The 12,259-nt window shown below is 33.7% G+C and overlaps 1 protein-coding gene across 1 annotated transcript; it reads right to left on the bottom strand.

Moving 5' to 3' along the window:
• Nucleotides 1-4,066: 4,066 nt before the first annotated feature.
• Nucleotides 4,067-8,850, bottom strand: LOC114656796 (homeobox protein engrailed-1-B-like). The gene is made up of 2 exons (XM_028808400.2): nt 8,038-8,850; nt 4,067-5,061 (listed from the first exon to the last, which is right to left on the bottom strand). Exons 1-2 carry the CDS (start codon nt 8,555-8,557, stop codon nt 4,742-4,744), a joined length of 840 nt encoding a protein of 279 aa, XP_028664233.1. The 5' UTR covers nt 8,558-8,850; the 3' UTR covers nt 4,067-4,741.
• Nucleotides 8,851-12,259: the final 3,409 nt, after the last annotated feature.

Here is a 12,259-nt window from a genome sequence, read left to right as displayed (position 1 = left end):
TAGAAACTGCAAAAAGCACTGTAAAGAATTATTTTCATGTTACTCTCTTTCTGATATTTGCTTAGGCAATTTATTACTTTTATATGGTCTAATCAGTACAGTGTAGGTAAGAGTCAAGTGTAATACGCCGCTCTGACCACTAGGGCTATAGCGATGTAAAATCTTCATTTATAAAATAATATAATACATATAAAACTTTAATAATAATAAAACATCAACGAGGCCAATATGTCTTCTCAAGCGTTTTAACTTTTCAAATGAGGTCTTTATATATTATATAATGTGTATGTATATATAATGTATATATAATGTGTGTGTGTGTGTGTGTATGGTTGTGTGTGTGTTTAACTCCCCCTGTGATGGATTAGCATCCTACCTTATGCTGTATGCTTGCTGAGATAGGCTCCAGCTTCCCTTGGACCCTGCTCAGGATAAAATCTATGCATACATGTGAATATATATACAATGCTATATACTGTATATTCTGCCGTTCTTTATTATATTCTGTAAGTGCCTTGAGCATGGGAAAGGCGCTATATAAATAAAATGTATTATTATTATTATTATTATTATTATTATTATTATTATTATTATTATTATTATATATGTGTGTGTGTGTGAGATTGTGTACTTTTTTAATTTGTATATGTATACAATTCAATGGTGATAATACTTGAAATGACATTTTGGAAACATTGAAGCTGTATTATTATTGTATTATATATATAATATTTTTTATATATGAAAATTCTATATACCTGTAGCCATGGTGGCCACAGCAGATTCTTTTCCAGGTAACATTACACATTTCAATATAACTGTTTAATTAGTTTAGTTATTTCAGCCATTTTAGAACTTAACAAAGAGTTTTTTCAGTTCTTTTAATATAAACATTTCTATATCGATGTTTTGATGTTTGTTATAAATACAGCTTAAAACAGAAAGAAAGAAAGAAAGAAAGAAAGAAAGAAAGAAAGAAAGAAAGAAAGAAAGAAAGATTTGATATATGGAAAATGTCTCAGTTTTCACTTTTTCAAAATTTAAAGCTATTGACGTTAATGAAGTCGTATATTTTGAGACAAAACCAAAGGCAACTATGAACACAAGTTCCATTTCTTCCCCGCCTTGATCTGGAATATAATAATAATAATAATAATAATAATAATAATAATAATAATAATAATAATAATAATAATAATAATAATTTAAGGAGATATATACTTGAAACTGCCCTTAACATTCCTTTGTGTATCTGATTGTTTTATGTTACATTAAACGCTATGCACATGCCAAACATCATTAGTTCAAATTTGCTGGAGTTGCTGTTTGTGATTTTTGTAATTTTAAAAACTGCAAATTATGGCTTCCAATCCTATGTCTTGTGGCAAGGAAAAATATATAATTCATCACAAACTTCATTGTTACAAGAAACCTGATGAGCCAGTTGTCTGAGAAGCACTTCAGGCCACCTGAGTATTCCTGTGTGGGTATTTTTTTCATCTCTCTCTCTCTTATTTGCCTGCACAAGTTATGTGAAATAACAGATTTCACAATGGAAGAACCCTGAGTTCCTTAGCTATTAGGTTCTTCTTAGGTTCTTCACTCAATCAAAATCATAGCCTAATATATTTTAAAATGCCATAATAGTTGCTTGTTTTTCACGTCTCTCTTCAGTACGATATGATAAAAAAAAGGATTAAAGCTGAAGGAAGCCTAAAAGAGCAGAAGCCGACATCATTGCTAAAGAGGGCGAGCTGGTGCTTTCGGACCGCAGATCGTGACCTTTGACCCAGGTGGGTCGGTCTTCCTTTAACGCCCTCTTTGATTTTGGTCAAAGGCACAAAAAGGACAAGCTGCTTGACATACATCCGGGGATATTTACTTTTACAAACAAAGCAGCTGTTATGTTCCGCGTTATTTTATAACAGGTACGCGGGTCTCTAGCGGAAATGGATTCTGTCAGTAAACAAACCCGGGGCGCCGGTGGCTGTGTTGGATGAAAAGAAAACTCCATGGTCAGCTTTGTCTCACATTACAATCGATATATCAAAAAATATAATTACAATATTTTTCAATGGTTAGACACGTACTGAAGTTAGAAGTTTTATGAATATCATAAACTGAGAAATTGTAAGCTTATCTTCTAGTAACAAGTTACAAGAAGTTAGAAGTTTTATGAATATCATAAACTGAGAAATTGTAAGTTTATCTTCTTGTAACAAGTTATATCTTCCTTATTAGGTTGCTGACTGCGTCGATCTCTCCGTCCATCAGCCATTGACTGAAACCCCTTAACCCAATTGAAGGATCGCGGCGATCAGAAGCCAAGGCTGGAACCACCTCTGTAAGGGGAGCCGGCATATTAATGACGAACACTTAGCAAGTTAGGTGATGCTCCTAAAAAAGTGAGTTAATTTGGAGGAAAGCGACTAAAATAGTAAATCTTAAGTTCGACATGGCACACAGTAAAATAACAATATCATGGAATATATAGATATATAGCAGCTCTTCATGATGATGCCACTTTTTCCGTTATTAGTGCGCTCATTGTCTAAATAAAGTCGCTTTCTAGCAAAACGTTTCATGTTTGTTGCTATAAAATAAAGCCGATTTTCAAACCTTTGTTATATAAACAGATAAATCGAACCCTTAGATGGCGCTGTTGCACACAAGAAATAGCCGACTTTTTTTGCAACGGTACCTTATCCTCTTTAGCATCGTAACACCAAAACTTACTCATATAACACATCAAATGTACGGTGTTTGATGCATGCGTTTTATCAGATTGCACTGAGGTCGCACACACACACACACACCCCCCCCCCCCCCCCCCCCCCCACACACACACACACAATGCTTTTACTATTTAGTTTAATGGGCAATAGATTATAAATATACAATTGTGCTTTATATAATGATGACGGCATGAATCTAGTGTAAAATAACAGAAATTAAAAACTTATACCTAACTTAAAAATAGCTATGCATGTATTTAAAAAGTAATAAATAATGAAACTAAAAAGAATTTGAAAATTACAATGCTATAGTCCTAAAAAAACAGGCTACGTAAGTATTTGTGACCGTTTTCCGATGGCTTTCTAAAAACTTGGTCTGCGTATACAAAAGAAACGTAAGGCGAAATTTGCACACAAACTTTGCATCTTAAATCAATTCATTCATAGCAAACATTCCTTTCCATCGTTTTAAGTTTTAAATCTTTAAACCATTTTTTTAATGTATGATGAGCGCGCAAAGACAACATATAATAACCAATAAAAAAATGTTAAAAATGATATAAGGTACTAACGCGTATTCATTCATTTTACATCACATACACGCGTATACGTATGGTTTGGAAAATACAACAAATTATAAGATAATATGTGAATATGGGCACTGGATGAATTGAATATTAATATTATTTTCTTCGGTTTGAAATTTAAAAAATAGGTTGAGAAATGTAAAGAAAAACAGATCTATTTTTTTTTTTTTTTTGTTGTTAGAATGGGAAATAAATGTAGTTTGATATCGTAAATGCCGGTGGGGGTGGGGGGCGCGGGTTTCCCCTGTCAGTATTCACACTCGGGGATGACCTTGAAAACTGACTTGACCTTGCTTCACCATTTTCATTATATATATATTTATATAATTATTATATAATACATATACTTGTATTATACATTATATATATATATATATATATATATATATATATATATATATATATATATATATATATATATATATATATATATATATATAATTAAATAATTTAATTCCTATCCCGTAGTCTCCAATAAATATAATTACTCAGGTGCATAATATCAGGAATGTATACGTATTAATTTAACAGACTTAATAAGCGTATGTTTAGAAATGCGTAACATTTTATAATTTACATTTGTTTCTTATTTTACCTAAAGACATCGTGTTGCTATTTTCTAAAAGGAACAGACCTCGGATCGGCAACACAAAATCAGAACAACATCCGACTGGGGCGTCCCGATACTGCGTTCACTGTTTGACAAGAATAAGCCGAACATTTGCCTCTCTTGCATAACACAAGTGATGTAAACAAAATGAAAATTGTGGACCAACATAAACGATATGTCCGTTTTAAGTTTCTTGGCTTGAAAATACATTTGGTGAGAAGAAGACGGGCGGACGATGTCGCTCGTAAAAAAAAAATGTTCCAATACATACCTCAATAATTATTTCACATTACAAGTTTTGTTTGATTTTTTTTTTTTTTCCACTATGTAACCTTTTAAATAATATCACTAAGAAATAACATTCGAGATCACATTCTACACTTTATTTCAGACTACATTTTTATTTCTGAACATAATAAAATCTTTGGCTTGTAGCGGCGGTTCAGGAACGCAGTCTGTATAGAATTGTGAATAACTGGGGAGGGGGGAGACACAAACCACAAAAAGTCTCAATAGTGTCAGACACGTACTAAAACAGAGAGCAACAACATCATAGAGGGGGCGGGAGGGGGAAAAATGAAATTCTCCAGCAAGTAGGGATCGCTAAACACATCCTTACCTGAAATTAAATATATACAACGTCATAAGGTGTTTGGCTATATATAGATTTTTAATAGCGTTCGTAATTTATAAGTCCATATACTATGGGATAAACATAGTTTTGATTTAAATAGCACCTGTCTCAGTCCTTTCGATTTCGAGTCACTTGATTTCTTTTTTTTTTTTTTTCGCAGTCTCAAAAACAAAAGTCATTCACTCTCTTCCTTTTCGTCCTGTACTGTGGTCGTGGAATGATTGTAAAGTCCTTGTGCCATGAGCTGCAGGGCCAGGCCATTCTTGATGCCGTTGGCCTTCTTAATTTTAGCTCTCTTGTTCTGAAACCATATTTTAATCTGGGACTCGTTTAGGTTGAGTTCTTGAGCCAGAGTTTGTCTCCTTTGCTCCGTGATGTAGCGATTGGCCTGAAACTCGGCTTTGAGTCTCTGCAGCTGCTCAGCTGTGAAAGCTGTTCGGGGTCTCTTGTCTTCCTTTTCGTTTTTCTTCTTTTTCAGTTTTCGTGTTCGTGGACCTACGGAATGAGCAAAATGTACATTGTACATGATGATAAAGAATATTTTATTGCCGCGCATACATTTCAGGACTATAATGACTAAAAGCATTGGAGTATTTCATCATGTAAACTGAACAGCCAGTGTTATTAGCAAATCAAACCTCCCCCAGTTATTGTTTAACAAATGGTCTTCGGTGTGTGTGTGTGTGTGTGTGTGTGTGTGTGTGTGTGTGTGTGTGTGTGTGTGTGTGTTTCATCCCAAATCACAGCACTTTCGACACACGCACTTCACGTCTAAAGCGAGCTGTTTCCTGCGCTGTTCATTCTGAAATCTGTGGTAGGCCACATGCAAAAAGACAGCGAAGGGGTCATTGATATGTAGGCTTATAGAACGAACCACAGAATAATCGCCTAAAGCTTCTCGGATAAGAGACTCGTATCACAAAATACAAAGTCTCTCACCAGTGCGAAATATCCATCATGTCGGAGAAGGAAAACAAAAGTCAAACGTCGAGCCTTTCCCTATTGTTTAAAAAAATACTTTACAAATTAAATTTGATGTAAAGAATTTAAACAAAATGATACCTTATGTTACGTTACGTAAAGATTTGTATTGTGTCACTTGTCTCTGAATTAGTCGTTTACCCCAAATCAAATACGTTATCTTTAAAAATAATGACAGCGAACTGAAAAATGAATTCAACAGTAAAGTCAAATGCATTTGAATTGTGTTGCATGCTGTATCACCTTGAACAGAACTAAAAACTATTACTGTACTCCAAATAATAATAATAATAATAACGACAAAAGCAATAAAGACAAAAATGGCAATGCTATCTTCTACACAGCAAAATCGTCAGAGCTCAATTAACATTTAAAGTGTCTACATGGAAATGCCGCTTACATATAAGAGTTACTTTAACACTATAACTTCATTTAGCACGGGTGTATGCTGCTACTACTAATACTAATACTAATACTAATAATAATAATAATAACAACAATAATAGATAGATAGATAGATAGATAGATAGATAGATAGATAGATAGATAGATAGATAGATAGATAGATAGATAGATAGATAGATAGATAGATAGATAGATAGAAAACAAAGTACTTCAGTTTCAATAATAATCACTAATACCATAAAGTCGGCAGTGGAATTACTTTTCTTATTTGCAGCATTATGGCATTTGCATGTATTATTAATTTTCCAGACATTAATAGGAATAGATCTTGATTTAAAATCAAATGTTCACCTATGGGTTATCAGCAACAATCCAGTCTTTATTTTGGAAAAAGAAAATTGTAAAATCATAAAAAAAGAGGTTTTAAAATATATGTAAGGTCAACATTATAATTATTTTACGTCTTTAAAACAATAAGAACTTTTTAAAATCTTAAAATAGAACATTACCCATATATTTAACGAAGACGCTTTTATAAAAAAAAAAAAAAAACACAATCTGTATAGCTCACTAATGTAGAATACGCGTCCGTTTTATTTATGCATATTACAAAAAAAAGATTCTAGCATATTATCTCCTACAGACTTTACTAAACTCACTTTAAATAGATAGATAGATAGATAGATAGATAGATAGATAGATAGATAGATAGATAGATAGATAGATAGATAGATAGATAGATAGATAGATAGATAGATAGATTCTATTATTAAACATGAATCTATTTGGAAATAAATGTTGGGTTAGTATAGTTTGCAATATTTACTGTAAATGGCATAATGATAATGCTGGCGCCAATGTGCGTGTGTTTGCTAGTGTGTATACTGTATATTCCATATATATATATATATATATATATGTGTGTGTGTGTGTGTGTGTGTGTGTGTGTGTGTGTGTGTGTGTGCGTGCGTGTGTGTGTGTGTGTGTGTGTGTGTAAAATTCTCCCGTTCTGAGTTTCTAACTTTCTCTTGCTAAAAATAAAGACAGACTGACAGACAGACAGACAGATAGATAGATAGATAGATAGATAGATAGATAGATAGATAGATAGATAGATAGATAGATAGATAGATAGATAGATAGATAGATAGATAGATAGATAGATATCTTGCACTGCGTGTATAATCGCCGATATTGCTAATACTCATCTTAGTACTCGATAGAAAGCCACATTGTGATGTTTTGCGCACTCTTATAGGCTGACAGCTCAATCAGTCAATCAATCTGATTAATCAATCAATGCGTTTCTTCTCTTTTAACTCTCGAGTATTTTCTGTCAGTAACTGTCCTGACTAAACACAGAAACAAAGTGGACCCTCTTTAAAATGCAATTATTGGAGGTGCACTTCCCAACCGTTGTAGTTTAAAGTGCCGTGTTGATCAGTAAGAATCTTAAAATGTTTGGTTTTTATAGGGCAGATTAAAACGATGTTTTATTTTATTTTATTTTATTTTCCCTACGGTATAAAGAACGATAAGGCGTAAGTAGGCCACGTGATTCCCTGCAACACACGTTACAATAAAGTCTACGCTGGTGTAATAAAACATTATGCGCTGGTTAATTTGTATTTCAAATCTGGCTTTTTTTAATACGATAAACTTGAGCCGCTACACACAAACTAAATATCAGTTCATTTTGAACATTTTCTAAATTAAATATGATAGAAAAGGCTAACTGAGACTACGGCCTTCGTGTTTGGAGTCGTGAATTTTTAAAATTACCTTTGAACCAAAGGGCGCCTCAAGGCTATTAAACGTAGTCCAAATAACTTATATAAAAGACATACGATTAAATAAATTGTAGTGTTTATTATATTCTCACAGAGAAATGTTCAAATATACAACGCGTAATGAAATGTATTATAATAACATGCTTTGTTTTGCATAACTTATAAAACAATTTTCATAATGAGTTTGAAATATATTAACTGCTGTCAGCGTATATGTATTACCCTAAACGAATATTACGGTGAACGAAGTAAACAAAACGGTAAATAAAAAAACAAATTCATGAAGTCGCCTTACCAGAGGATGGTCTGTCTGAGTATCTTGTGCAGTATACCCAGGCAGGCCAAAGAAGCGGTTGAACATGATCCCTATTCGGTGAACTTTCTCCATTATTTGACCCTACAATCACGATCGAGGAGTTGTTATTTTCCCCATATTTAGATGTATTAGTTCCGTTCCCATCGACTTGTTTTGACTGGCTCTGTTTTGATGACGGCGAAGAGGATGAAGACGAAGAAGATGAAGTGCTGTCGCTGCTACAGTTTGAATCCTGGCACAGTGTGCTCGGGTTAGATGGCCTTATTATCAAAGGATTGACATTTTCCCTACCCGATGTTTGCGCTCGCTCCCTGCTGCCGAGCTCCTTTTTGCACCCAAAGTCCGGCCTTAAAATATTGTCGATGAAAAAGTTGGTGTTTCGGTGCGTTTGCTGCGCTACTGGATGCGGCAGGATCTGCGGCGACGGCAGATTTGGAGACAGGGAAACGCTCTCTCCCTCACTCGAATCCCGGCTACTTTGATCCTTCTGCTCTTCCATAACTTGAGCCAATTCGCTTTCCTTCCCAGGAGGAAAGCCAAATTCCAATTTTTGGTTAATATTTGTATCCAGTTCTCAGATATTTAACAGTCATACGCATATACAGAAATGTACATAGATTATGCAATTTTTTGTTCAGCTTTAGACAACTCTATTTTAAATTCGGAGCATCCTACATATGTGTATGAATTAATTTCCAAGTGTCATAATCTTCTTTTTCCGTAAAACTGACAACACATTGCGTGCAGATTTGACGTCCCTGGGATTCTGTAATCTCTGACAGTTCGATCTTCGCAAACTCTCTTAAAATCGCTCTGCCTCTTCACACACTTTTTTCACACCAGCCGGAAGCACGTGAGACTACAGACACGTGCAATCGACCAATCGCCTCAACGAACCTGCTTTGACGTGTGTGACAGCGGCCAATCGCATTCTACGCCATTTCGCAAATAAATAATACATTGATTTTTTTAGTAACCAAACAAGTGATTCACCTCTACGCGTTGCATATCTGTCTGCATGCCTAATGTGTATCTGATATTGGCAAATGAGAATTAAACCAAAAACACCGAAACCTGAAAGCTATAAATTCGGATGGAACGATCTGTCTGTCAAAGGTTGGACAAAAAAAAAGGCTTAAGAGAGTAAACAAAAAGCGGGAGAAAAGGGGAACCGTTAAAATAATTCGACGGAACTTATATATATATATATAATGTCACATGTATATCTCTCTGCATATATATATATATATATATATATATATATATATATATATATATATATATATATATATATATATATATATATATATATATATATATATGCAGTTAATGATTTGCTTAGGCTATATATATACATAGCTGGCCATAATGGCATTTTTTGGAAAGAAAGAAAGAAAGAAAGAAAGAAAGAAAGAAAGAAAGAAAGAAAGAAAGAAAGAAAGAAAGAAAGAAAGAAAGAAAGAAAGAAAGAAAGAAAGAAAATCTCGGTTAAACGCTGGGCAGACTTAGAAGTTCTATCTATCTATCTATCTATCTATCTATCTATCTATCTATCTAAGAAAGAAAGAAAGAAAGAAAGAAAGAAAGAAAGAAAGAAAGAAAGAAAGAAAGAAAGAAAGATCTTCAATCATAACATTTTCTTTGTATGGAATACTCCATATTTAATTCCAAAAATCAGAACCTCTTCAGCGTGCACGAAGAGTGAAAGAAATTATTAAATTTGAAAGAGACAGCCAGCAAAGTACACATTGTTCTAAAAAATAAAACAGAAATTGTGTATAAGTTAATACAGCCGGAGTGTTTTAAAAACTTTTATTTGGACTTCAAAACAGGAAAGCATGACTGTATTTGAAACCACAGTGGTTATATAGCAAATACTCATTTATTTATTTATTTATTTGTTTATTTATTTATCTCGGAAGGCAGAAGCAAAAAAAAAATGTAACTTTAATGTATTCGCATTTCTGAAGAAGTCGGGGAAAAAAAATCGTCACGATTTTTATACCTGCATCCTATAAGGATATTTCATTTTTTTTTCTTTACTTTAAGGATGAGCTATCCGATTTTCAACTAGCTTATGAGAATCTTGAATCGATGTAATGTTTATGCGAAAAATTTCCTTTCCTTTAGACACAAAGGATCTTGTTTAATTCCCAGTAGTAACGTCTGCTTTAAAGATGTAAAATGTTTGCTATTAATGCCAGTATAATTACTGTAATAATATGCTTGCTATCTTTTTGCATTCTTCTTCAGAGTTACAATTATTGAATAGATGTGTGCACTTTGGCAATTACATGTTCTATCCGAAATCCTTCAGTTTAGGAAAGTGCCGATGGGATACCTGTGAAAATGCTATTGTTACACGATTTTCGCATAGAGGGTATGAAAAGAAATGTGTGCATACGTGTGACATGCATCGTTTGTATGTGCCAATTAGCAACCGTTAAGTTCTCTAATGAGAATATTTAACAACCAACTTTCCTAATCAGTCGAACCCGTTTACTGAAGGGTTTAATTCACGTTTTCCCGATTCCTTAGCCGATGTATGTTTTTAATAAAAACAATACACATATTTAATAACTTTACATAAACATTTATTTTCACTTCGTTTCGTATTATTTATATTTAAGTTGGTAGAATTGAAATCTTTATCCTAAAAGCGAGTGTGGGTACTTAATTAAATTCTAATTAGGACACTATCAATATCCTATTTAGCCACGTAGCCTTTGTGAGCTCCATTCCTTTTCAAGCAGTAAATGGGGGCTCGCAGCCTTATCTTGCCTGCAAGAGACGCCTTGAGAAGGGCCGCAAAAGATAATTTATAGGTTTTAATTACTCTTCATTCCGCCTGATCAGCTTGGCGTTCATCACAGGAGAGTGAATAAAACCTGGTCAAAAGCACTGTCACTATTCCCTGGCAAGACGCTTAATCAAAGTAAGCAGGGCCATATTACACGCTGCGAGCTCCTGCACGTAATTTCCAAGCTGCTGATAAAGCTGGTTGAATAATGCTGCAGCCTTTGGAGACACCATTTACAGAAATGACTTTATTGACGGCTTAACGTTGGTAATTCATTTTACCTTTCATGTATTGGGGCTTGGATTTGTTACAGTAATGGGATGATAAATGCACTGGCGGCCTATAGCTTTTATTATTCAATATAATGCACACACCCTTTGCTAAATGTCTTGAAAATCGTTTAAAAATCGATGTGGTAACTGTTTTAATTTCATTATGGCCAGGGTGAAATTAATAATCTCAATTTTCTATACATTAGAACATAAAGCCAACATACTTAACTAGACAATTTCAGACAATACCAAATTACATACAGATCACAGGAATTATTGTTCTATTTACAGAACAAACACTAGTCAGGAAAAGAAAGATAGCATGCATAGGATGTTATTGTTCCACTGAAATCTTTTATAAAACAACGGATTTAGATTCTTTCAGAAGGGAATGGTTTAGAATAGCAAGATGAGCAATAGCATTGTCTTTAAACAATTTTGTACTCTGCATCATACAAGAAAAAAAAGTGAAACAAATACTTAAAGAGGGGTATACATAAAAAAATAAAATAAAATAATAAAAAAAAACACTATACCGAGTAGGCACGGGATTCGGTAGTACAAATTACTAGCGGTTTTATTAAGATGAGCCTCTATTTATTTTTTATTTTTGGTTTTACTGCATCAGCTATATCGAAGAACGTGATTTTTATAAAAAAAAAATAAAGAAATGCGTGAGAGCACATACATTTGTTATTGCATTTGATGCATTATTATGATTATTATGATTATTATTATTATTATTATTATTATTATTTAAACAATACATTTATCAAACTCTACGAAATGTTTGTTGCTGGAGATGCGGGTGCGAAAGTAGAGGAAGGGAGTGGGTGTTCAGCGTTAGATATGGGCATGTGGGCATATTGGGGGCAGATTGGGAGGGCTGGCATCCACCCTACGGAGCCCAACCTGGCGTTTTTTGTTTTTTGATTTTTGATTTTTTCAAATAAATTGATTTCTCTCCTATACATTCTAATCCCGACAACTGCGTTTCCAAAAGCGTTAATAACGATAAGACTTCTTAATCGTTTTAAACGTTTATATAGGTATCCGTATATAGAATCGGCACATATACGTGTGCGTTGACCACTGATTCAGATGAAATCAGCCTTTCTGAAGGACATAA

Source organism: Erpetoichthys calabaricus, chromosome 8 (genome assembly GCF_900747795.2).
Source record: "Erpetoichthys calabaricus chromosome 8, fErpCal1.3, whole genome shotgun sequence".
NCBI lineage: Eukaryota > Metazoa > Chordata > Cladistia > Polypteriformes > Polypteridae > Erpetoichthys > Erpetoichthys calabaricus.
The sequence above is the reverse complement of the archived record's forward strand: the minus strand, read 5'-3'. Positions and strand labels throughout refer to the sequence as shown.